The sequence below is a fragment of the Prionailurus bengalensis genome, chromosome C2 (assembly GCF_016509475.1).
Source record: "Prionailurus bengalensis isolate Pbe53 chromosome C2, Fcat_Pben_1.1_paternal_pri, whole genome shotgun sequence".
Lineage (NCBI taxonomy): Eukaryota > Metazoa > Chordata > Mammalia > Carnivora > Felidae > Prionailurus > Prionailurus bengalensis.
In genome coordinates this window covers 141,425,409-141,452,677 of record NC_057350.1, presented here as the reverse complement: position 1 = coordinate 141,452,677, position 27,269 = coordinate 141,425,409, and the positions used below count along the sequence as shown (strand labels likewise).

General features: G+C 39.0%; 1 protein-coding gene and 2 long non-coding RNA genes across 3 annotated transcripts in view; 1 reads left to right on the top strand and 2 right to left on the bottom strand.

Annotated features, from left to right (window-relative positions):
• Positions 1 to 293: 293 nt before the first annotated feature.
• Positions 294 to 6,473, bottom strand: LOC122492057. The gene is made up of 2 exons (XR_006299526.1): positions 5,862 to 6,473; positions 294 to 686 (listed from the first exon to the last, which is right to left on the bottom strand). It is a non-coding gene; the product is annotated as an uncharacterized LOC122492057 (long non-coding RNA).
• A 642-nt stretch (positions 6,474 to 7,115) lies between these two features.
• LOC122492056 lies at positions 7,116 to 9,629 on the top strand. The gene is made up of 3 exons (XR_006299525.1): positions 7,116 to 7,510; positions 8,034 to 8,192; positions 9,401 to 9,629. It is a non-coding gene; the product is annotated as an uncharacterized LOC122492056 (long non-coding RNA).
• Positions 9,630 to 10,950: 1,321 nt separating this feature from the next.
• Positions 10,951 to 27,269, bottom strand: part of NR1D2 (nuclear receptor subfamily 1 group D member 2) — a 29,377-nt gene continuing 13,058 nt past the window's right edge. Inside the window, exons 5-8 of the mRNA XM_043595528.1 lie at positions 26,501 to 27,120; positions 23,150 to 23,335; positions 20,500 to 20,710; positions 10,951 to 14,350 (exon numbers count right to left, since the gene is read on the bottom strand). Of these exons, the coding sequence (XP_043451463.1) occupies positions 14,154 to 14,350; positions 20,500 to 20,710; positions 23,150 to 23,335; positions 26,501 to 27,120 (1,214 nt within the window). The 3' untranslated portion in view covers positions 10,951 to 14,153. The remainder of the gene's footprint in view (positions 14,351 to 20,499; positions 20,711 to 23,149; positions 23,336 to 26,500; positions 27,121 to 27,269) is intronic.

The following is a 27,269-nucleotide window of genomic DNA, read 5'->3' as shown; positions in this document are numbered from 1 at the left end:
TGGGTAACTGGCAAGGTCTACGATTGCCCTGAGTGCTCAAAGAAGTCGTAGGGTAAAGCCATAACTGCCCCAGTGCCTGGGTGGGTAACTTTCGTAAGTGAATCCTATTTTCCAAATAAAGTACTTCCTATAGCAAAAAAGGAGGTCCCTCCTTGGTCCCTTAAAAGTAGCTGTAAAAATCAGTACTGAATGATGGCTTACGGCCTGAAAAGAAATTAAACAAGACTGAAAATAAATACATCCCAGTAAAATCTAAACTTTCATAGCTAGCAAACTTCGGGTAATTGCAATTCCTGTAGGCAAGGGGAAGTTTTATTTTATTGAGGAGTTTTCCTTTATTCTTTAACTTCTCAATCATGCCTCCTGGAAGTCTACTACAACCCAGGCCCAAGGTGTGCTCTCAAATTAGCTTATCAGATGAATCAGTCTTCCCTTGGCTCTCAAGATCTTTTATAATTAGTTTTGCAACATATGCATACAGTGGCTATGGGCAAAGCTCAGAGGAATGAGAAAACTCATTTAGAACAGTTGCCAGAGTTCCAGTGTTTTCTCAAGCTTAGCCAGTTAATTCTACTTCTGGGCGTAACCAAGAATGGGTCCCCAGATCTGCCAGGCTTTTTCTTCAAGTTGGAAATGCCTCGAGAACCAGTCTTCAGTTTCTTTGGAGTGGTCTTTGGATGTCCCACCTGAATGAAAGAAGGGTAGTCCCAGAAATGACAGAAGTCTATCATTTGTCAAACACTGTATTAAAGTGGGAGTTTAGCTACATATATGCCAACCATCCCCAAACCTCCTTAACTCCCATAGTCTGTCACCAACAAAGGTAGCAAAACTGCATGGGACACAGCAATGCGGTTGTTTTCTTGAAAAGACTCCAGAGACCAAATTATACAATTTCTAACACTGGGCTATTCAGGGGCCTGGTAAACACAGAAACCACAAGAGCGGAGGGAAGGGAAAAGAAGTGGGGGCAGGATGTCTGCTCTAATTCCGTATTCATTCTGCTGTGCTCTGTTTTACAACAATGTCAGCTCTATGGAATAAAACCAAACGTGGTTTCTGTGTCTTTAAGGCCCAGGCAACTTGGGCAATGGGTAGGTTGTCATAGCAACTTGTAATTCTACTGTCTACTAAATTGAAAAGCAACAATAGAAAATCCCTAGCAAATAAAGTGGGATACCTCTCAATGATAATTATCTGTTTATCACAGTCTGGTTTTGAGTTCTTAAAACTACAAACACCTAGAATCCTCTGCTATATTTGATTGAAGCGGGGCTAATATTTTCTTTTCTTTTCAAAAGCTCTCAGGCAGAAGAGAAGAAAACAAACAAACAAGTTTCTGAGAGAGTTTAGATGTCAGCCTCATCTATGGGCCCAGAGGAATGCTTCCACTATGCATACACACATACAAAAGGAGAAAGCAGGATTAAGCAACTCAAAAATCTACAGCAACATGAGGTAGTAAAACCTCAGCCAGTCTTACATCAGACTTCCTTGAAAAAAGGCCTGAGACCATAAGCATGGAGATGTGTGCTTTGCAGATACACACACAAAAAAAGTGTTTTAAGATTATCACCCCAATAAAACATCAAAAAGCTCTTCCATCCACAGCCAATTAATTTAAATTTATTGAAAGATTGTTGGGCATCTTGTAAGACACTAAAGCTACAAAAACAAGGAAGACCCAGTCTCTGACCTCTATAAGCTCACAATTGGGGAATGGGGAGAAAGACACATAAATTATATGGCCAGTTTTCCCAAGTGTTACAGACTGAATTGTATCCTCCAAAGAATCCATGTTTTAGTCCTAACACGCAGTACCTCAGAATGTAACCATATTTGGAGATATGGTCTTTAAAGAGGTCACTAAATTAAACCAAGGTCATTACGGTCAGCCCTAATCCAATCAGACCGGTGTCCTTATAAGAGGAGGAAATTTGGACACAGACATGTACAGAGGGAACATGATGAGAAGACACAGAGAGAATACAGCCATCTACAAGTCAAGGAGAGAAGCCCGGAACAGAGCTTTCTGTCGTGGCCCTCAGAAGGACGCAACCCTGCCAACACTTTGATCTCAGACTTCCAGCCTCCAAAACTGTGAGAAGTAAATTTCTGTTGTCTGCCACCTAGTCTGTGGTACTTTGTTCTGATAGCCCTGGCAAATGATTACCCGAAGCTCTATTCTTCTAGAGTAGTGGTTCTCGATCTTTCAGCTGCATCACAGTCAACTGGAGGACTTATTAAAACACTACTGGGCCCCACCTCCAGAATTTCTGATCCAGGAGGTGTGGGGAGGGACCCTAGAATCTGCGTTTCTAGTAAGTTCTCAGGTGATGTTGTTGCTGCTGGTCTGAGCACTACCTCTTGAGAAATACTGTTCTAGGAGGTACAAATGGAAGATAGAGGCTGCATATCTGACCCTAACAGACTCAAGTGAAGAGGCCTTTCTCCTTCCTTCCTGAATCTAAAATGGAAAGGATTCCAACCTGAGCTTCACACTCAGGTGCATCACAGGTGAGGTGCCCAGCGGTTACAAAATGACAAAAGTTGCGTCTTATGAAAATCCTGAACTTCAAGACACAGAAGCCCCGTCCACTACTAAAACATAGCCCATGAATGAGTACTGGGCTGCGAAAAATTAGATATCCAATTCTCCCTTCACTGAGAAGTTAGACAGGTATATAAAGGATAGGGGGATTCTCTCCCATCCGGGCAAAGGCAGAAGATTGGGGAGAGTGGACAAAAGTATTTCCCTCTCTTCCCCACCCTACACTATTGGCCCCCTGCCCTAAAGTCACACTTTAGAAGTTCCAAACCTAAAGCTGCGGCCCTCTCCTCAGGCCAAATATGCCCAGAATCTATACCCTGTTCCAGACATTGCTCCAGTACCTGAACTCCCTGCCCAATGACCCTGGGCCTGCTTCCATGCCTGCACAAGGCTCTTTCCTCGGTTCTCCCACTGCCAGACCACATTGCCAGCATGCACAGAATGTGCCCCAAGGGATGGTAAAAGAGAAGGGATGAACAGAGCTTGGACCAAGGAGCTGGAGTGTCCATGAGCTTGTGTGAAAGGTTCAGCAGGGCACTGATACTTGGGGTGGAAAGAACCCTAGTCTGTGGCATTTACTGAGTTCCGTAGTATTAATATTCCCACTGTGGCCAACTTCAAGATACCAATCTGAAGTCAACTGGCTCACAAAATTCCTGGGCGGGGGGGCGGGGGGGGGGGGGGTGAGGGAAGTCCTTCATACTATGGGACAAAAGCAGGAGTGGGAAAAGAACAAGGGCAAGCTGGTGGTCTTCGTTTGTATTCTTGCCCTGGCCCTGTATATATTGAAGGTAAGCCAATCCCTGTATCAACCAAGATTTGCTCTGATCACCACTGAGAGTGGCCATCAATGCTGAGCTCACAAAGAAGGACCCATTCTCCCTAACATATTCCATTCAGAAGATAATGTTGTTGGTTGCCTACCCAAAAGCCATTCCCCAACCACTTGTTCTTTCTGGAAGAGCCTGCTGCTCTCTACAAAGGCTGGAAAATGGTATATACTCGCTTTCCAAGCTCCCTTGTAGCATGAGACATAATCTGGCCAATGGGAGCTCAGAGGTGAAGTTTGTTAGGGCCACCAGAGAAAGGTTTCTCCCTAATAAACAAAAGGAAGGTCTGTCTTCTTCTCTGGACACGGTCCTTCTATGATGCGTAACAGTGGCACCACCTTGCAACCATAAGAGAAAACATTATGCACAAGATGACAAAGAAGGATCAGAAGTGACTGGGTTGGTTTGTTTTTTTTTTTATTAATTGTGGTAAAATACATATAACATAGGATTTACCACCTTAACTATTAAGTGTACCAAGTTCAGTAGTGTTTAAGTACAATCACATTATTGTGCAACAAATCTCCAGAACTTTTTCATCTTGCAAAACTAAAACTCTGAAACACAACCCCCCCCCACTCCCCTGCCATCCCCAAGAAAGTACCACTCTATTTTCAATGAATGTGACTATTCTAGGTACATACAGTATTTGCCTTTTTGTGACTGGCTTATTTCACTTAGCACAAGGTTCATCCATGTTGTAGCAGGTGTCAGAAGTTCCTTCCTTTTTAAGTTTGAATAATATCCCATTGTATGTATCAACCACATGCTTTGCATCCATCAGTGGACTCCAAATGTTGCTTCCAACATTTGGCTATTATGAAAATACTGCTATAACATGCATGTACAGATTTCTCTTCAAGACCCTGCTTTCAATTCTTTTGGGTATATACCCAGAAGTGGAATTGCTGGATTATATGGTAATTTGAATTTTAATTTTTTTAAGGAGGCACCATACTGTTTTCCACAAAACTGTACCATTTCACATTCCCACCACGAGTGCACAATTATCTCAATTTTTCCACATCTTCACCAACACTTGTTACTTTCTTTTGTGGTTCATTCAATAATGGCCAATCTAATGGGTATGAGGTGAGCTCCTGGGTTCTTCATGGCATTCGGAGCTACGGAACGAGCCTGGAATTGCCCTGCTCCCAGAGGTTGTATGCAGGAAATAAGTAATAAGTATTCTTATTGTTAAACTCCCTTTTAACTAGCTCTTAAGCTTCTTCCAACTGATGAGCTGCTTTTTCTGTAACACCTCAAGCAGAAAGGATTAAGTATTAATTCTCTGTTTCTCATCCTTTGCATTATACTCTGCTTCTTCAGCTCTTGGAACCCAACACAAATTCTACCCCAGGGTCAAGTCATGCTATATAGTGCAAGAGCAAATACAAAGGAGTATTCCTAACAGCTTTACTCATAATAACCCAACACTGGAAAGAACCCAGATACCCACTGATAGGATAAACTGTGGTACATCCATACAAAGGAATACTATTCAGCAATAAAAAGGATAAAATCATGACGGATAAATCTCAAACACACTATGCTGAGTGATGAAGCCTTATTATATAAGAGTACATATGGCAATGACATCATTTATATAAAGTTATAGAATATGTTAGGGGTGCCTGGGTGGCTCAGTGGGTTGAGCATCCGACTTCAGCTCAGGTCACGATCTCGCAGTCCCTGAGTTCGAGCCCCACGTCGGGCTCTGTGCTGACAGCTTCTGATTCTGTGTCTCCCTCTCTCTCTGCCCCTCCCCCACTCATGCTCGCTCACTCTCTCTCACTCTCTCTCTCTCTCTCAAAAATAAAAATAAACATTTAAAAAAGTTATAGAATAGGTTAATCTAACCTACAGTGGAAAAAAATCAAAACAATAGCTGTTGTCTCTGAGGGGTGGGAACTGCCTAGAAAGGGGCATGGGAGAACCTTCTTAGATGATGCTAATTTTCTGTATCTCCAGAGAGGTTTTGGGTTACACAGTGAGAATGCATTTGTGCAAATAAAGTGGCAGATATACCCTAAAGACTTGTGCATTTCATTGTCCATAAATTGTATATCAAAAAAAAACTATAAGTCAATATTTAATTCTAGTAAATAATATACAAGATGAAAAATTTAGGGGGAAGTTTATTGAGGACTTCAATTTACTTTGAAATGCATTTTAAGAAATCCCAAGATGGATTGATGGATGGAAGGATAGATAGCTCTGTAATTCACAAGTACAATAAAATGTGAAAGGTGAAATATAGGTGGCAGGTGTTTGGGTGTTCACTATAAAATTCTTTTGATTTTTCCAGCTAAGAGTGTTGGAAAGTGACAATAAGTAGAAGTTCTGGTTTTATATGGTGAACATTTTCCTGACTACCTTGAGGGCTGGAATAAAATTAAGAGGATCTAGGGGAAGAGACAGAATCATCAACTACAAAAAAAAACTTGATACTCTTTCAGATTTGAACTACAAAAACTTACATTTTCGTTATGATCAAAAACTGGGAAGTGCTGCGATGCAGGAAAGGTCTCAGCTTGAATAGAAACTTTCACCTAAAAACTCAGGACCTACTAGAGTGCGGCCACTGGGCCAGGGGGTTTCTGACGTTCCTTGTGCTTTGTGCTTTTCTCCAGTTTCAGTTGCCCCCTCCACTGGGCATTGGGAACCCTAGGGGATATGAAACTCCTCGACACTCACCCCCCCTTCCCCCAGCACACTTCCTGTTCCTGACATTGAGAGATGACTCTGAGCTAAGGGTATTGTGACCACTGAGCACTGAGGAAGGCATGAGGGAGCAAGGAGTCACACAAGGACCATGGACAGATGGCCAGCAGGGTGCAATGTCACATCAGGTTAAGACAAGTGTGATCTGTCAATCTTCAGCTACAGGAACCATGTTTCTGTGTCTCCCCTCTCCCCTCCCCTCCCCCCACACGCAAGAAATTTTTCACCCTCTGGCTTTCTTTTCTTTTTTAATTCTGTTGTTTATAGATCACTGTGTCACATTGTATGTTAGCCCTGGGAGGGCACATAGCTAAATTCCCTCACTTTACAGAGGGGAGCTGAACTCAGAAGGTGAAGGGATCTTCTCAAGATCACTGAAGAAAGAGCAGAACCGCAACCACAAAGGTATCCTCAATCCAGAATAAAGGGTGAGAATATTCAAAACTCAAAGACATGGAATTCCTTGTTATGTTATTTTTACTATGAAGGGACATTGACCCGATTATTCCTGTCCTTTGTGATAGATGTACACCTTAAACGTTGATAATATCCACCAGAATACTAAAGACCTTCCTTATATATAGCAGTGTCCCTTAGCTATAGGGAGAAACATTCCAAGATCCCCAGTGGATGCTTGAAGGCGTGGAAGAACGGAACCCTAGATATATACCGTGACTTTTCCTGGACATACAAACCGATGACAGAGCTTAATTTATAAATTAGGCGGAGAGATTAATAACAAAGAACAATACAACAATATCCTATAATAAAAGGTATGTGAACGTGCTCTCTGAAAACACCTCCCTGCACCGTACTCACCCTTCTCCCCGCGAGGACCGACACACAAAAAGCCCACGTGGTGACGTGGGGCGAACGTGGTGGGCGGGCCTTGTGACGTAGCATTGGGCTCCTACCTCCTTCAGGAGGATCCCTGGCTTCCGGGGGCGGCTGAGGGCGGGTAATTGAAATCACGGGAAGCTAAACTGCGGGTAAGGGAGAACGACCGTATTCTCATCTGGGGGCTTGGAAATGGGATGCCGACGTGGTCATCGTTTGTCGCTTGTGTAGCCTCTCCTGAGGAAGTTACTGGAAATCGGTGTCTGAAGGTCGAGGTCACCACGGTCTTCACTGTCAGAGCAGTCCTCCGCGGAGACAGGCCTACATTGGAAACTGCCACCTCACAGCCCTGAGTGGCCTGTGAGGGACAGCTCCACAGACACTGACCCAGGGAGAACCTCGTCCAGGGCTCAGCTTTCCACACTCGCTACCCCCCACGAGACGACTTCCTGCAGTTCCTAAGGAAAAACAATGACCTCGCGTCTGCAGAGGACTTCACTGTTTGCAGCTCACTGTTGACAGCTCATTTAGTCTTGCAACCACTTGAAGTAGTTTATGCTTCTTACACGTAAGAGAAAAATTCATGTAGGGGCTGGAGGATAACAGTAAACTCATATTCTGCATTGAATCCTTGATTCAAGAGCTTCCCCTCCACCCACCCCCAAACCCGTGAACGGAAGCGCTGCATATGTATACAGATCAGAGTAGACTTACTAAAACCGCTCTGCCAAGGAGACCGACCCCAAGCCCAGTGCTCCTCTGTTACGCGTGGAACAAACCCTCTGCCCAGACATCTGGGTTTTACATTCCAACTCTTCACTCGGTAGCGGTGTGACCTCGAGCAAATTACTTACACTCTCTGAGCCGTGGTTTCCTTTATCTAGGAAACAGAAATACTTCTTGGGGGCTAATAGTGGTAAACATTTAACTACCACTCTGGGGGAAAATACCTTATGAAGGTGTGTGTCTGTATGTATTATTTTTACTGAATGTATTATGAATGCCGTCTGTACGTATGTAGTATTAATTTTACAACATAAAATGTACAACTCTTTACCCTAAGTTCCATATAACCAATTAATCTTTCACAGAATGCATTCCATTATTTTTGCTGAAGGTGCAACTGACAAGTACAGTTCTGACATGAATGGTGAGATTTTAAGTGTATTCGTGAAACAAAAATGAAACAAAAATTATGTCAGAACTTGATTGGTTTACCAATGATGCGAACAACTTCTTTGCTGAATCAGGTAATAGTTTTCAAATACTGGACCATTTTGTCAATTTTCTATTTGCAATGTTTAATGGCTACAGGCATGGGGCACTTGTAAGTGTAATTTGTATTCACTTTCTCCACCACTTTCCTAAATCTGGACAATCAAAAAAAAAAAAAACAATAAATCAAGCTCTGATGCATAGCATTTGGAGCTTTCCATCGTATAAATAATCCTACCACGGCCAATTTTGAGCTACCAATGTGCCATCACTTAGGCAGTTGGGTAGAGATATATATAGAGATATATAAAGGCACATGCCATTATAAAGTATTGCCGCCATATCCATAAAAATAAAGGTACTGAGCCTCAAAAGCATAAATAACAGTAAAACGTAAAATAATTAGGAAGTGAAGAGTTCTGAGTATTATCTCCTCCAATAAAATTCAATTGCAAGCTTATATAATGGCTGTTTCTAACAACCAGCTCTGTAAATTCCTGGAAGTGTAACAGGGAGACCTCAAGGGACCTTATAAGCTGACCCCAGCACACCATGGCTGGAACAGCATTTGCTGGCAATTACTACTTAAGATGCTATGATCGGTGGCCATTTGCTGCATGTGTGCACAATTTCCACAACACTGTCTGGATTAGTGCCCTGGATTTTCAAGAAACTCATTTTGCATTTGGATTTTTTAAAAATTCCTGAAACATACATGTTCAGTAAATGTGTTTAAGTTAATGAATAACTACACCATCAGTTTATTCCTCAAAAGTCTTGTTGGATAAAACAGCTTAGAAAGAGAGCAGCCTAACTGTAGAGAACAAAAAGATGATCAAGGGAGCATGAAAGGGTAGGTGCTTTCCACTCTGGAAACTACCTGAGTTGCATTTAACTGCAGAACCTGAACAGGAAATGAAATGGCTATTGGGGGCGGGGGAAATAAATGAAAATTTACAAGCAAAGCAACAAAGCACTGGGGCAGGAGGACTAAGGATAAGGAGAATCGAGAGAAAAATGAAACTGTAGAAAAGAAAAACACAGAACTTACCTTAGAGACTTTTTAGAAAATCATATTCAATTCTCTGGACACCAGTAGGAAAACAGGAAAAAAAACATTTAAAAACACCATTTTTGTCCCAGGTATTTGAGTCTTATTTAAACCACTGATCTCATCCTCTTTAGTAATTTATATTAAAATGTAGGGGAAATGCTAATTTTGAGACCATCTTTCCGTTCTTAGGACCGTGCCCCTGTAGAAAACATTCTGGAGAGGTGAGTTCCTCTGAGACAGCCCTTATGATTCCTCCACCAACTTTGACATTGTGAAGAGCAACTCTGATGTGGCTACTGGAACAGAGGCCATAGTTGTTGCTAAACCTTTATTTAGACAGACCAAGAATTAAGAAAAGCAAATGTGACAAATTTTAACGGGCCCAAGTGAACGTGAAAACTAAAACCAGATCCATGAATTGGCTGTCTTTACTCATTTACTCACATGCAACACTTCCAACATTCAAAAGGAATTTAATCTATTGTTTTCCATCAGCCACACATTTATTTATTATTTTTTTAATTTATTTTTGAGACAGAGAGAGACAGAGCATGAACAGGGGAGGGGCAGAGAGAGAGGGAGACACAGAATTGGAAGCAGGCTCCAGGCTCTGAGCCATCAGCCCAGAGCCCGACGCGGGGCTCGAACTCAAGGACCGTGAGATCGTGACCTGAGCTGAAGTCAGGCACTTAACCGACTGAGCCACCCAGGCGCCCCCAGCCACACATTTATTTAGAGCTGTTTCTTGTACTGTGCAAAAAAGAGGGCAAATTACAAATCTGTACAATAATCCACCGAATGTGATCAATATCCTTATCAACACCCAAAGTGGGTTAACAAGGTTTTTCCTCCTGAAATCACACCTTCCAAGGAGTCCCAAGTGTTCAACACATAAAAAAAGGTCAGGGAGAGCCTACTTGGCAGAGGAAGTTTGGGAAAAACTGCATCCCACACCAAGACTTCCTCAAAAAACTCACGATACACACTTGCTCATTAGAGAACAGGACTGACACAAAGACATCTCAGTAACCTTGTTAACCCAGCATTTCCAAGTTTATTTAATCAATGAGCCCATTTCTCCCACCTAATATCAATTAACATCCATAGAAAAGTAGTGGATATTGCTGGTCTGGAAAACAACTGCAGGGAGTGATTTCAGTAACTGCCTCAACTTTGCCAGCATGGCTACGCAACCTAAGAAAGGGGTAGTGGTCTTGCTGAGGCACTCTATCCCGTTCACGGCCAAGGCTGAGTCTTGGCTAGATCAAGCACCCCTTTCCTCTCTACCGTCTCTGTCTAAGAAAGATTACCTTACCAGATACAGCAAACTACTATTCATCTGGCATTATAGAAAACAGCAACAATCTTTGCTGGACTCTCTAAACAAACTAAAATCTTTTATTATTTTTTTTTAATGTTTATTTTTTGTGGGGGGGGAGGAGCAGAGAGAGAGGGAGAGAATCCCAAGCAGGCTCTCTACTGTCAGCACAGAGCCCAATGCAGGGCTTGAACCCATGAACCGTGACATCCTGACCTGAGCCAAAATCAAGAGTCAGACTCTTAACTGACTGAGCCACCTAGGCACCCCTAAAATCTTTTAAAAAGAGCCCTGCATATATATGTTCCCCTATGCTGAGTCAGAGATTTAGGTAAGACATCCTGCTGTGCTCAGGGGAAAGTAGTAAAGTTAAATTAGAGTCTTACAAAAACATCAAGACAGAAAGATACCAAAACCACAGTTGGTTAGAAATAATATTTATTATCCCCTCCCCCCATGTACAGATTACTTTTCAGAAACATGAAGATATTACCCATGTCCTCATCAATAACAGTTTGTAGAAAATAAACGTAATTCATATCTTGACAATATATTTCTATCATTTTTAAAACAATAGCCATTTTTCCACGTTAGTTCAAGAATAGCTTCAAGTTTTACATTTTGAATCAAATCAAGACAATCTTTGTTTATAGGTGATTTCCTGACAGATCCCATCCCCCCAACCCCTAAAAAAAAATTCTATATCCTAAGTGATAAACTCTTCTTGTACATTCAGCAAACTTTATATTGGAAAAAGAAAAAGAATAATTGAGATAGGTATTTACTCTCGTGCACAGTAATAAATCTAGCTGAGCTTCTACACCTTGCTTTGCAATGATGTTTACATAAAATAAATCATTTCTTATCAAGTTACAATGGTAATTTCTTGAAATGTAGATACAAAAGCTATACACTTAATCCACTGAAATTGCCTTCTAGTTTTATCTGTAATTAAACCATCGCCATTAAGGAGAAGCTTCAACTCAAGAAGATGTTTCCCCTTTCCCTCAGCTATTTCTCTCTGAAAAGCTTGAATCCTCTCTCAGATCATGTAGAGATACATTAAAAGCACAGAGAAAAAAAAAACAAAAAACGTTTTAGCTTGCTGACATAATGCCCTTAAGTTTGCTGACATAATGCCCACATTTGAAGTTTAAAATGTAAAATCAGAGTTAAAGCATCACTTAATTCATACAGTACATTATCAATTAATCACCAGTGTCCCACCGACTCAGAAGTTCCCCGAACTGGTTGTCTTCTCCACATTTAGTAAGTTTATAACCAATGACTCAATCAAAGAATGTGCTTATAATAGGCTGCTGGTTTAATTTTAGAAGTTTTAATACTGGGCTATTTTCAAATACAGAGATGCTACAAGTGGCATATGAACTATTAATTTTGTTTCCCATTACCTACAGGAAGAATTTGTTCAAATAAAATTTTACAAGACAAAATGCAAACCTACATACCTATATATAGATGTATACATGTATATATTGAACCTAACTAAAGTTTTATAAGCAATACTAACATACTTCTCGTTACACATTCCTAAAGACAGTAATTGTTTTGAAGATAACATGTTATATAAAGAGGATTATGCAAAAGGCAAAAATTAAGAATAAACATGATCTTTGAGGTTTTCAGGATTACTTCAAAAAGCCGTTTCTATCCCCCATAGAAGAAAACTATGCATTTATCATAGGAAAAAAATTATAAAAAGATAATGCTATCGTGTAAATAATTCACAAAAACTATACTGTATATCCCATAAAAGTCTTACCAATGTAAGGTAAATCACAATTATGGTTTATATTGTATTACAGACATCACCATCACCTTTCCTCTTTAATAATGAGAGGATTTAACTTTTTTTAACTTACTTAACAAGTGCCACAGAAATTCAAGTCCCAGTAGCAACAAGTTAAACAAGATTACAAAATAAGGCATTCTGCTCACATGTCATTAAAGTAACAGGCTGAGTATAGTAAAGCAGGCTCTTTCCATTCTTGAAGTTTTATATAATCCCAAAATTATACAGAAGGCAATCTTTTCCAAAAAATTCCAATTAATTGTAATTTTCCAGGGAAACAGAAAGACACATAAAATCCTCAACTTTGGCTATTTCTCCCACTGCCATCAACAGAGGCTGATTTTCTCTATTTAATAAAGCCCAATATTAGAAATGTGGATGAAATGTCTCTGTACCATTTCTAAGCCTGTAGGTCACACACACTAAATGATTTTTTTTTTCAAATTCTAGATTAAATCTAATCTAATCTGACAAAATCCCTGTAGTGTTACTTAGGAAAAAAAAAAAAAATAGTGGACTCAGAACACACTTGCGCACACATGCATACACACACACGCACAGCCAACATATTAAACAGTTTTCTTAAACATTGATTGGTTCTCCAAAAAGGATCAAAATATTTTTCATCAAGCTGCAGCATGTGTTTAAGGGGCATTGTAACCTTTTTTAGTACAAGGTAAGAATCTGAATGAACTTTTAAACAACTAGTACCCTGAACTAAAGATCTTACCAAAGATGAACTCTAAAACACATATTTTTTGAAATTTGGACTCCCTTGCCTATTGTACTTTTACATTAAATGCTGCTTAAATAAAAATAGAGCATAAATTCAATATTCTACTGTCTAAACATTTAAAGCAATGGTTATGTCATCAACAGGTAAAACGCACCTAACTTGAGTCTTTGACACCTCTTGTTTTAAGTTTATTGAATGATAAAGTTCTTCACAGTTTAAAATATTGTGAAGAAGTGTGTTTAACTATGTTCACAGAGATATTATGTACACATATTATGTATCTGATGTACCCATAAACTTTGAATATGTGTGCGCCAAGAGGATACCCACACATATGCAGGAACCCTGAATAATAGGTTGGCGTGGACTGTGAAATGATTTCTCAGAAATGCTTAGAAATAAGAAAAGAGTATTATTATGAAAATTATAATAACAAAAATGTTACCTTATTTACATAGTGCCTATCTCCCAAGAGGTAAATATGCTTTATAGACATTTTTTAGTATCTGTGAGGTGGGACACTGAGAGCACTATCAATTTTCATTTTCCACAACCAACAAACCTGCCCAGGATCATACACTTTAACAGTGGTAGTAGAGCAAAATACACACGTGGAGATCACCCAACTTGCAGTGTCTCCAATTACCAGATCCAATGGCTCGTGGTGAAATCAAGTTTTCGTCATAGAACAAAATTTCTACCACAAAAGGTTAATTTTTAAGTCCTCATATACTTGTGATTGTGCGTTATATTTATACCACAGGGAGATCAAAATGGTTTTTGGTTTTGGCAGATGAAAAGTCTAACATTCAGTGTGACTATAATTCAGTGTAACTTCTCCAGTTTAAGTGCGACACAGCTGATTGGTCTATAGGGGAAATGCGGTCAATGTCTAACCATGGCTGGAGAAACCTCAATCCAAACAGCTACCGCATGATTACAGAGACAGCCTACAATCTTGTATTGTCTTAAAGGTCTTTTCTATCTCCACATATGGTATACACATATAAATAAGCATATTAGCACAAAATGTACAGTTAGCATAAGTCAGTTCATGTTTAAATTAACAAAGGCCTTAGGGGTGAACTTTAAAGGCCAAGAGCTCCTCAGAGTGCATGTTGTTTAAAGATCGAAGATCTGGCAACTTTAGAAGAAGTTTTGTAAAAATAGAGGCCTCGTTTGGATGGTTTTTCATTATTAAGGTCCTTAGTGCACGGATGAGAGTTTCCTGCAAAGCCTCAACAGAGTTGACATTTTCTATTCCAGATCGATCTAATAGTAAGGAACAGAGAGACATGAATGAGAGGACATGTTATTAACATTATCAATTAAGAGAAAACATTAACTAGAAATATAATTCTTGCTCATCAATCTCATTAATGAATTTAAAACAAGGTTTTATACATTGGAACAAAGGCAAAAAATATTTGACAAAATTTTATAAATCCCAATGGCAAATTTTTGTATCTGTTGATTATATTATAAAGATGTATATCACACAGTATACTTGATAAATCAAAACTCTTTAGTGCTTAGTATTTTGTTCACAAAACTAAAGGTTCTGATTTTTACAATTAGATGCCATCTGCTAATTTCAACTGCTTCTCAATGAGAAAATAAAATGAATAATGTAGTTTACAAATATAATTTTACTTCATTTGGAATATATCCACATTTGTATGTTGCCATGTGTGCCAAGCAACCTCTAAAACAGCCACCAATGATTTCCTCATCCTGGTATCCGTGCCCTTGCGTATCCCTTTCCCCTTGAGTGGGCTAGATTTACTGATTCACTACTAACGAATGAAATATTCGATTACAAAAACAAAAAAACAAAAAAAAACACTTGACTTCCATCTTTAGCATACTTTTGCTCACTTACTCTGAGAAAAGCCAGATGCCACGTTGTGAACTGCCTATGGAAGTGGCCCAGGTGCTAAGGAACTGACGGTGGTCTCTAGCCAACAGCCAGCAAAGAACTGAGGCACTCAGTCCAACATCTTGCAAGGAAATGTATCCTGCCAACAACCACATGAATAAGCCTAGAAGCAGCAGATCCTTACCTAGTTGAGCCTTCATAGTTGACCACAGCCCTGCTCCAAGTTTGACTACAATCTCCTAAGAAACCTTGAGCCAGAGGCACCCATCAAAGCCGCACCATATTCCTAACCCTCAGAAACTGTGAGATAAAAAGCCACTAAGTTTTAAGGTAATTTGTTAGTGGTAATAGATAACTAATATACTATGCAACTTTATTACCTAATTATAACCTAAGCATTCACTTTCATTTAGCATACTGTATTTTTTTTTTAAGGTTTATTCATTTTTCAGAGACAGAGACAGAGCGGGAGGTGGGGAGGGGCAGAGAGAGAGGGAGACACAGTATCTGAACCAGGCTCCAGGCTCTGAGCTGTCAGCACAGAGCCCAACACGGGGCTCAAACTCACAGACTGTGAGATCATGACCTGAGCTGAAGTCGGACACTTAACCACCCAGGCACCGCTTAGTATACTGTATTTATTAAGCTCATCATAGAAAGTGTTAATTAATGATTTAGTATAAACCAAAAATAAAGGAAAGTATCTTAAAATTAGCCAAACCTATGTTGTTTGCCCATAGGCTTTTTTTTCATCATCAAGGGCTATTTCTTCCCTTTACAATAGGAGGCAGTAATGCACAAGAAATATTCAATGGCCCCCAGTACAGGAAGTTGTAATTAATAAGACACTGCCAAGGAAGCAAAATTCTCTGGCCATTCACACCCTTTTATTCATTTTTTTATAAGGAGATTGAAGCTTTGCATTGTAACTGGGAGTTAAAAAAGCCACCTGCAATGCAAACACTTGGAACAAAGACTAAAATTTCATAGTAAGGGGGAAAAATGTTTGATTAACTCTAAATGCAGAAAAAATGATGAAAATAGGTTTGTTTATCTTACATTTAAGAAAATTTGGATTATTATTCAACTGTGTGCCAATTCTTATGGAAAAAGACCTGTGAACATTTGACTTTGGTCATAAAATCATACGGGCCATCTTTGCAAAACTACTTAAAGCCTTCAGTAACGCTTCCAAGAATCTCCCTTGCCTTTAATATTCAAGTAATTGTTTTCTTCAGCATCCTTGCAATTTATTAATTCCCTCACCAAACACTTACTGAATGTGTGTGGCTACTGTAATAGGTGCTAGGTAATTAGCAGTGAACATAAACCAAAATTCCCTCCTTTAGAGAGCCCTTATTATAAGCAGAATACCTGGTTTGCATCATTATCATTAGTAATTTACAATACCAACAACCAGTTAAGAATGACAGTGAGCCCCACAAACAAAATAATCTAAATAGGCAAAGAAAGAAACACACAGGTAATGAAGATATTTGCATTAGAAGTCCTTCAATGAGTATTTTGTGTTGGGATGACCTACGCACTTCTACACAACTCAGAGCTTCAGGGAAGGGATTCCTATAACTAAAAATGTAAAGTGTATTAAATTTTTCTAAAATCTCAATTTCTAAAACCATGGTTTCATGATTTCAAGGCCAAATAACCTATCTACAAATCTAGCTGGATCATAAACAATAATGCTCTAGAAACTGTAACAATAGAATGTACAGACTGAAATGGAAATTTCTCTTCTAAATGATTTACTAAATGCTACACTACTTGTATAGTTTAATTCATGCTACATCTGTCCTCTACTTTCTTAGCTGGTTCTTCATCCCTCTCCGAAGCCTGTGCTCCTCACCTAATTTCTCTTCATATTCACTTCCTACAAGATGGAAGTTAAATTCCTTTCACAGACAACTGAAATCTATTTCTAGATGAGCTTTGGTCTCACAGTTATATGCCCATCCCTCATCTTCAACTGCAAGTGACTGCTGCCATTTCACACAATCTCAAGAAAATTTTACCTTTCAGTTATAATTCCCTTTTTCTCCGTGGTATCAAGAGTTTTCCAACCTCACAGGCAAGTATCATGTTTGAGATTTCTCTCTCCCTTAGCAGCTAGAGCTATTCTGTTAACAAGTAATACAACAGAAAGGCTTTGAAGCTTCAGAGACTAATAGGAGTTCAAATGCATGCTCAGCCAATTTTTAAAAATGCACAACCTTGGGCAAATCATTTAACCTCTCTGTGTCCTGGCTCACATCAGAGGTCTGTTGTGAGGATAAAATTATATAATGAGATCTAGAAACTAACTAGCATTTCTTCTGACAACCAAAACAAAACCCAGATGGCAAGTGTAGGTTCCAAGAAAAACAAACAAAAAGTGATTTTAAATATAATGCAAACTATAATGTTGCTTAATTCTAAGCAACTTAATAATGAATATATATAATCCATTTGTTATCTGATACTTGGAACATTCTCCCCTTGGGTGGCACAGGTTTAGGGCAAGATTTACATTGCCTTGTCTACAATTTCAACCCCACTGTGTGAGTACTGTGAGCACTATTTATATAATCATAATACTGTAAATGCAGAATTTTTGCTTTTCAATATTTAGAATTATCTGATAAAGGACAGAAACTAATCACACCTATAGAACAGAATGTAAATATTTTCATTCTTGACAATGTAAAAGAAACGGTATAGCAAAAGAAGCCAGGATATAGAGTAAAAGGATACTGTGTCCCTGTCTAAGGAAAAGATTCTATCTAAACTATCTGAGAGATTTATGTAAAACGGAAAGATCAAAGAATGTGAGCATATTAAAATTTTAAATCAAACTATAAGAATAAAACTTATAAAAAGTAAGAAGATACTTTAATCAGTTGTATCCACTCAATAAAAAATCCAACTCTACACAGTATTTAGAGTTGGGTGGGCAGCTATCAGAAAAATTAAAAAGAAAGACGGTTAGAAATCTCTGGAGAGTTCTCTGGAGAGCAGGCTAGGAGAAGGAAGACTGTTTATTTTCTGGTCTAAATACTGCTTTAAAAATAACAATAGTCCTTTTTTAGGTGGTAAAGATAGAAGTCTTCCATGAACACTATCATATGTTTAAGTGAAAGCAACATACTTTTAAAAAATATATGAAAGTACGTATGTATATGTGTTGTTTGTGTACCTTCTTCATATATATAGACATAACAAAAATAAGAATGCATTATATTCTTCTATAATCAGTCTTTTTGACTTAATATGTCAAACATTTTTTTATGTACCATAAATCAATAAGCAGGAAATGGTAAATGGATGGACAATTGAATAGAGAACCCCCCCATGGTGATAGTGAATTTTTTGGTAATGATATTATCTTTATTTTCATCTTAATATTGTCTACTTTTGCAAAGAACTGAGCTAACAGCATCAAGCGTGCTTGGGATTCCCTCTCTCCTTTCTCTCTGCCTTTCCCCTGTGTGCTGTCTCTCCCAAATAAATAAATTTTAAAAATTAAAAAAAAAAAAACTTAATTAAAAAGAATCATGTTCTTGGTAGAAAATATAAATGAAGTAGCACAATTCCTGGCATAGAGCTCCCCTCATTCCCCTCACATCATTTCCTCCTTTGAACCATCTCTGGGACACAGTCCCTCCTTCTCCACCTCCACTACCACACCTACTTCAGGAGAGTTCACTCCAGTGCCTCATACCTGAAGTGATTTCAACAGCCTCTCAACCTGACGCTCCAGCTCTAATGACTCACTTATCTAATCTACCCAAGATAAAAATGTAGACCTAATGTTAAACCATCACTTTGTTCATGCCTGATCACTCCCCTACACTCACTTTCCACTGTCCCATATTTCTTCTCATGGTGGTCATTCCATAACCTGGTGTTCCTTTAACTCACAAGCCTTCGGTCCCTTTCCTCCTTGATGTACATAACATATCAGGCTTCAGCCACCTGCCCCTGCCCTATCTTGTGCTCTCCCAAACTGCTCCATCACTTTTTTGCTGGGAAAACCTAATAACCCATCTTTCAAACTTCAGCTCCACTTCCATCTTCCCCACAAAGTTTGCTCAGGTAATTTCATCTTTCTTCCTATAACTCCTACTTACCTCAGTCAGAACCACACAGCTTAGTACCATAAGCTTTTTGTGTCAGTCTTATCTCTCCAAATGGAACATAAATGCTTAGAAAGCAAGCTTGTGTCTTAATGCTTGTTCTGTCTCCCCTAGCACATAAGGCATATTTATCAGATAAAGAAACAAGCATGGATTACTTTAGTTTCACAATAATAGGTTTATTAATCTGATGTCAACTCAAACCATTAATAATTACTTCTCAAGAGACTGTGAAATGGTAGGTAAAGTGCAAGAGACATTAATAACAAGGTTACTAAGAAAATAGGTATCCCTTATTAACATGGTACTTTCATACTATCCCATATCATAAATGCATTTTTAGCTACCCAGGTAGAGCTGATCAGAAAAGGTAGCCACGTTATGCTTCCAAATGGCATAAATCTTTATTTATACCACTGATGTATAGGCCCTTTAAGATCTACAAAGAACTTACTCTCCTTAGGAGTTACTGATATACAGTTTAGCTTCCTAAACAGGGATCATAACCCTCATAGTGCCTGACAGAATGGCTTTTACACAGTAGGAAGCAAATGGGAAACTTACAGTTAACTCCTATCAAAATACTTTAAAATTCTCAACAAATGTTTTAAAATAGTCAGTGGATACCAAAAAATGGCTGGTACTTACACATCTCCAGGAAAGTCATTGTGTATCAATTTCCCATTTGCTATTATCTTAATAGCTATTATCGAAATTGAAATACTTCGGTCAGAAATAACTATAATATAAATGCAGGGTTGCAGGGAAATTGGAAATCATCAATGACTCATACAAACAAACATTAAATGTTAGGAACTCAAAAATCTTGATCACTCATTCAAATAGTAACTAAGTACCTATTCTGTGCCAGACTCCAGGCTGGTTCACATGGTACCATCCCTTGCTTTCACAGGATAAGGAAACCAAGACCCAAAAGAATAGAATTATTTATGCAATCACAGAGAAAATTCAGTGGCAAAGCAGGGTAAAAGCCTACTCATAATTCATCAGTTTTTGTTACAAACCACACTAATATATCTTGCTAATTTTAACATTTTCAAGTAACACATATTTTGATTAAAACATAGATTCATATCAGAAAAACCTACTAATCTAAAAATTAAATCCACAAAAATAACAGTTTAGACTTGCAAAACAGTTACAAAAAGCTAAAGACTAAGACTTGTGGTAAATGTGAGGCCTCGATCTAAACATCATTTTATTACTATATAGCACTTTTGACTTCTAATGTCATGATTAAAAAATTAATTATGCAAAAATAACAGATTCACACAGTGTAACGTCTTAAGTCCCTCCTGCCTTCTATATAGCTTGCTGGAACGTAGTTCCACCTTGTCCCCACTAAGTCACTGTATTCTAGGTGTGGCACAATTTTGAACCAGCTTGCTTACCTGCAGATACCAGGACAACAGCTGTAAACAAACTCATCTCTTCATCACTAAGTTGGAGGGCATTTAGCTTCTCACTAAATTCAAACATAGAGTTTAGCAGATCCCCTGCTCCCATTGAGTGTAAATCATCGACACTATATTTCTTTCCACTTAAAAAGGTGACAGTACGCTCCTTTGCATCAAATAATGATGCAAACCGTACCATTAAAACCTGGAAAAAGAAAAAGACTTAAGTGTATTTGAAGGAGTACTAAGAAGTAATTCAGTATTCAAGTCAGTTAAGAAACATCCTACATATGGGGTGCCCGGGTGGCTCAGTTGGTTAAGCATCCATCTTCGGCTCAGGTCATGATCTCACAGTTCGTGGGTTCGAAGCCCACATCGGGCCCTGTGCTGACAGCTCAGAGCCTGGAGCCTGCTTTGGATTCTGTGTCTCCCTCTCTCTCTGCCCCTCCCCAGCTCGCACTCTGTCTCTCTCTCTCTCAGAAATAAACAAACGTTAAAAAATAATTTTTAATTAAAAAAACAGTCTACATATAAAAGAAGGTTGTAAAAGAAAAACCTAGCTTATTTTTACCCAAAACCATTTCCTTAAGGCAAATTCTCTACCAAAGCAATAAATATCCGAAGAAGCACATCAAAAAAATTCCAGCCACTAGTGGCAAAACACTTCAGTCCTGTGATACTCTGAAACTCTATTAGTAAAAATTCTGAAATGCAAATACAAAATTAAAGTAGGCAATAATGCCAAGCAATCTGAAACTGGGCCTTGGCCAAAGGCATTAAACTTTTTAAACTACCAAGTATATCACACGGTACCTAAATCATAAGTAAAAAGAACAATATTTTAATGCAACACTTGGGGACATCAAAACACCAAATGCAGCCAAGGCAAATGTAGCAGATACACTCTAATTAGACTATTTCAAGAAACCATAACCCAAAGAGACAATACACAAAACTATAACAGAAGTGTTCCAGACACCAAGTCGTAATTCAAACCCAAAACAAATCAGTCAACAACTGCTTACCTACAGCACTCCCTCCCCTCCCCTATAGTAAATGGTGGCATCTATGCCACATACTTCTCTCAAAACCAGAGGAATACTGAACAAATACCTCCCCTTTGCAAATCCCCCAAAGACCTGTTTTACTCAAGACAATCCAAAAGAGAATGAACCTTTTATGAAGATGGCTCTAATTCTATTTTTTTAAGTTTTTATTTATTTACTTTGAAAGAGAGAGCAAACAAGCAGGGGAGGGGCAGAGGGAAAGGGGGAGAGAGAGAATCCTAAGCAGGCTTTGCACCATCAGCACGGAGACCACCGTGGTGGGGCTCAAACCCACGAACCGTGAGATCATGACCTGAGCCAAAACCAAGAGACTGGTGTTTAAGCCACTAAGCCACCCAAGTGCCCCAAGACAGCTCTAACTCTAGAATACAGCAATCCCAAAACAAATCACAAGGTGGAAAGAACACTAGTCTTGGAGTCTGGGATCTGTGTTCTGGTCTATGTTAGGAATTTATTGGTAATCCAAGAAAAATCACTTCACCTCTCTGAGCCACAGTCACCTAACCTCAAAAATGAGTAAACTGAACTTCATCACTGACATCCTTCTAAGATTCAGAGTTTAAATCTTAACTCTAATGTTTTCCAAAAATCCTAACCTAATGGTTTTACTTTTAAACTATACCATAGCTATTTTATTAATGAGTATGGCTCCTCCATTCCAGTCCAGGTGCCCCAGAAAACAGGACCTAAGGCAAAAGTTTATGTGGGGTGTGCACTACCCCATGTGAAAAGAGAACTGAGGAAAAAGGAAGTAAGACTAGGAAGGAAAAAAAGAAAATATCAGAGGATGTATTACTGAGCTGGCCACCACTCAATATCGTTAACAACTGATAGCTCAGTCTTATGGGACCAGCAGGGAAGAGACAAAATATATCCCCTGGGTCTCTTACCCACTAATTAGATTCAGCCCACTAGACACCACCTTCCCACCCACCACTCTACATTTTGGAATAATGCTTAGGGAAGCTCTGAGGAAGTCCTGAGGCTCTTCACACCTCGGCAGCACCGGGAAAGCCCTGAGGAAGACAGGTCAGAGGCATCTAACTCAGCACAAAGAAAGGCACTCTGTCCTACTCCGGTTGGCAACAGTGGCTGCCCCGCACCTGGGCAGAATACATCACAGCAAGAGAAACTGGAGTAGAAAAAGTAGCCACAGATTCTGGATGAGGCGGAGAGGGTATGAAATAGCACGTAAGACATGTTTCACCTATCCCCCAAATATTCTACGGTCTCCTAAAAGAGAAAAACCACATCCTATTTACTCCTTGTATTCTGTGCTAAAACACCGGGCTAGGCTCGGAGTAGGTATCTAGTAACACTCTGCAGAACCTGCCTGCAGTCCACGCTTGAAAGTAATACTGGATGAAGTCTGTATTCCGGGAATACAGAGCAGTTTTATCTCAAGTCCTAAGAAACTGTATTTATCTCATCTCTTCCCAAGATCCTGAGATTGTTATTCTTTTGTTGGCAACTTCAGCCTCTACACTATAAATACTTATTTAGAGAAGAATGAAAATGTCCGTGAGAATAAAATACCACCTACCCCCTGCATCGATATTCCAGATAAATAAACCTACCTCAAAAGTCCCAGCCTTTAAAAGGTTGACCTGGTCATGCTGAGAGAGATCTCTGAATCCAGGAATACGCTTTGCGAACTCCACAACTTCTTTCACTGCTGGGGTGAAGCTCATTGAAAATTCCTCCCAGATTTCATGCCCAGATTTATGAGGATCCACATATGGAGACTTACTCATTGGACAAACCTAGTATGCACAAAACAGAAAACTTCTTCAATTGTGAGAGGTGGTAAAGAAACTTCAAAAGTAGCATCTCAATCTTTGGAAACCCCAATTTGAAAAGAACTCTCAGACACAGGTGCTATCTACGAATATTAACATTTTCTCTTCTTGCTACTTGCCTTATGTGAGAAAGCCTCATGGCAACCTGGTTTAAGTACCAATTAACTTATCATAAAAGAGGCAGCCTAAGCTATTTCAAAAAACCTGTTGCACAGGTTTAAAACTTTATTTTGTAACACTGCTGCCACCTTATGCTGGTTTTATGATTTTCAAACAAATTCACACATACTTGATTGTCAATCCTATTCATTAGTGATAGCAGATAATATAATTACCATTTCTTAGATGAGGAAATGAGACTCTAAGCGGTTTAATGATTTATCCGAATACAGCTAGAAGTCACAGGCCTAGAACCCAAGCCCAACATTTACTTAATATTTCAAACTCACTTTTTTCTAAATCACACAATTACAATGTTACAATTTCCAAGAAGGGAAAATAATGAGATGCTTCACTTTTTTAAAAAGGTCATTGACCATTTATTTCATAAACACTGGTATGACTACTGGCCCCCACTTGTTCAACTAGAAAACAATGATGAGAGATACAAAGGGTACCTTCTAAATAAGGATTGGTGAGGAAAAACTGGGAAGCCAAAGAGAAGAACACTAAAAAGATTATGATGGGAATGCAAGCTAGTGCAGCCATTCTGGAAAACAGTATGGAGATTCCTCAAAAAACTAAAAATAGGGGGCGCCTGGGTGGCTCAGTCGGTTAAGCGTCCGACTTCAGCCAGGTCACGATCTCGCGGTCCGTGAGTTCGAGCCCCGCGTCGGGCTCTGGGCTGATGGCTCAGAGCCTGGAGCCTGTTTCCGATTCTGTGTCTCCCTCTCTCTCTGCCCCTCCCCCGTTCATGCTCTGTCTCTCTCTGTCCCAAAAATAAATAAACGTTGAAAAAAAAAAAAATTAAAAAAAAAAAAAAAAACCTAAAAATAGAACTACCCTACGACCCAGCAATTGCACTACTAGGCGTTTATCCAAGGGATACAGGTGTGCTGTTTCGAAGGGACACATGCACCCCCATGTTTATAGCAGCACTATCAACAATAGCCAAAGTATGCAAAGAGCCCAAATGTCCACTGATGGATGAATGGATAAAGAAGATGTGGTATATATATACAACGGAGTATTACTCTGCAATCAAAAAGAATAAAATCTTGCCATTTGCAACTACGTGGATGGAACTGGAGGGTATTATGCTAAGTGAAGTTAGTCCGAGAAAGACAAAAATCATATGACTTCACTCATATGAGGACTTTAAGAGACAAAACAGATGAACATAAGGGAAGGGAAACAAAAATAATATAAAAACAGGGAGGGGGACAAAACAGAAGAGACTCATAGAGAACAAACTGAGGGTTACGGGAGGGATTGTGGGAGGGGGGATGGGCTAAACAGGTAAAAGGCACTAAGGAATCTACTGAAATCATTGTTGCACTATATGGTAACTAATTTGGATGTAAATTTAAAAAAAATAAAACGAGGTAAAATTTAAAACATAGGAAAAAATAAATAAAATAAAAAGATTATGAAATTCACTGCATACTCTATTAGTAACATCGGCCTTTAAATTTTTTGCTAAATCCATAGGCAATACAGGAATGGGATGATTCTATAACCATGGAGAACACCACAAAATTAGAACCTAAATGCTTACAGATGTTTCCCTCGTAAGGCAGCCCGTAAGTCTAATAAAATATAAGGTCACTTTTAAGATCCATGGAATCAAATACTTGCAAGTGACAAGAAAATTCTACCAAAAGAATTGGGGTAGAGTCAGCTATTTTGAAAATGAAAAAAGAAGACTTTAATTACCTGGATAGAAAATACCAAGCCTATATCAAAGGACCTAATGGTTTAAACTGGAAATGGTGTGGTACTTCTGTTTTTGATGAAATTTTGGCTGAATATAAATACTGTACTTTCATGTAAACTGTTGTATTTTATTAAAAAAAAACTTGAATTTTATAAATAACATTAAATCATCTCCTAAATAACACTAACTCATTTCCTAAGATAAAGTCTGAGAAAATCCATAGAAACCAGTGTATTAAATTAAAATATTCCTAAATTTTCAAACAGTAAAACACCTATCCATGTCCTATACTCAAAACTTTTTGCACTATAATGGTTAAAGAAAACTTCTTCCCTAAAAATCAAAGGATTACTGGGGCACCTAGATGGCTCAGTCGGTTAAGTGTCCGACTTCAGCTCAGGTCATGATCTCGCAGTTTGTGAGTTTGAGCCCCACATCGGGCTCCGTGCAGCTCAGAGCCTGGAGCCTGCTTTGAATTCTTTGTCTCCTTCTCTCTCTTTCCACCCCTCCCCTGCTCATGCTCTGTCTCTCTCTCCCTCTCAAAAATGAATAAACTTAGAAGAAAAAAATTTTTTTGAATAATAAAAAAAAAAATGAAATCAAAGGATTACTAACTTTAGCAAGCTAAATTGATCTGCCCTTTGAGAAAATCCCAAAGCTAGTAGGGTAGTGATTAATCAGAATACTTAAATTTTGAAAGGTATTTCTAAGAATTAAAGGAAAAATTCTAAGGGCACCTGGGTGGCTCAGTCGGTTGAGCTTCTGACTTTGGCTCAGGTCATGATCTTGAGATCCGGGAGTTCAAGCCTGGAGTTAGGCTCTGTGCCGACAGCTCGGAGCCTGAAGCCTGCTTTGGATTCTGTGTCTCCCTCTCTCTCTGCCCCACCCCTACTCACTCTCTCTCTCTCTCTCTCTCTCTCTCAAAAATAAATAAACATTAAAAATTTAAAAAAAAAAAGGGCCAATTCTACATGACCCACATTTTACATAAAATCCTAATCCCAATCCTCGTATCAATCAAATCACATGCCTGTACCTAGCTCTGTGTGAAATTAGGTCATTCAACAAATGATGTTTATTAGAACTATTTGAACTAAAATACTACACAAAATTGATTGTATAAATCTCAGGTTCTCTGACACCACCCCTGCCCCTCAAGTTGATATATTCCCCCCAAAAGAAAACCTTCAAAGCTTCCCTTGATGCAAATAGGGCAAAAAAACAAACAAACAAACAAACAGAGTTCACTATACCAGATGCATTCTCCCTCCAGTGTTGCACAGGTAACTATTCTTGTTCTCATTCTGAGAAAATCCATCTATCGAAACTCTATCACATACTCGTTGAGTATAAGCATTGGAGAAGTTCATACAATGTCCATTTGCAATACAAATGGCATGCCCATTTGGGTAATGCATTATGTTCCTCCCTTTGTACTGTCCATTGAGGTGCTGTTGGCTCTCACTACATGGAAAATGACTGCTAAGCCCACTGCCACAATGGTCATGATTTAAATTATATTGCTCCATGCTCTTGGGAATCCGTTCTCTCTGAGGCTGCATGGTGTCTGCTGAGTTTTCTCGCTGCTCTTGATTATACATAAAGGTATCCTTGTGCGCTCTGGTCACCATGCCAATCACTTCATCCTTTGCAAAATCAGAAGAGGGAGAAGAGCTTTTGATGTTTTCTTGTTCCAGCTGGGGCTTGGGTCGCAGCTGTTCCTGGGCTGGTAAGGCTGTCTGTTCATGATGTTCTAATGTATCATTCTGCAAATGACCACTGAACTGGCTGTTCATCATGGTCTTCATCGCACTTTGCATTTCAATTAGCATCCTCTGTTTTTCGCGCTTAGGAATACGACCAAACCGAACAGCTATTGAAGAAAAAAATGTTTAAGGTCTATATTCTAAATAAGACCTGTTTATACAAAAGAATAGCACAAAACTGTCTCTAATAGCTATGGCCTCTAGTGATACAAGTAAAGAGTATCTGTATGTCTCTGGCCCAAATCATTCTAAACTT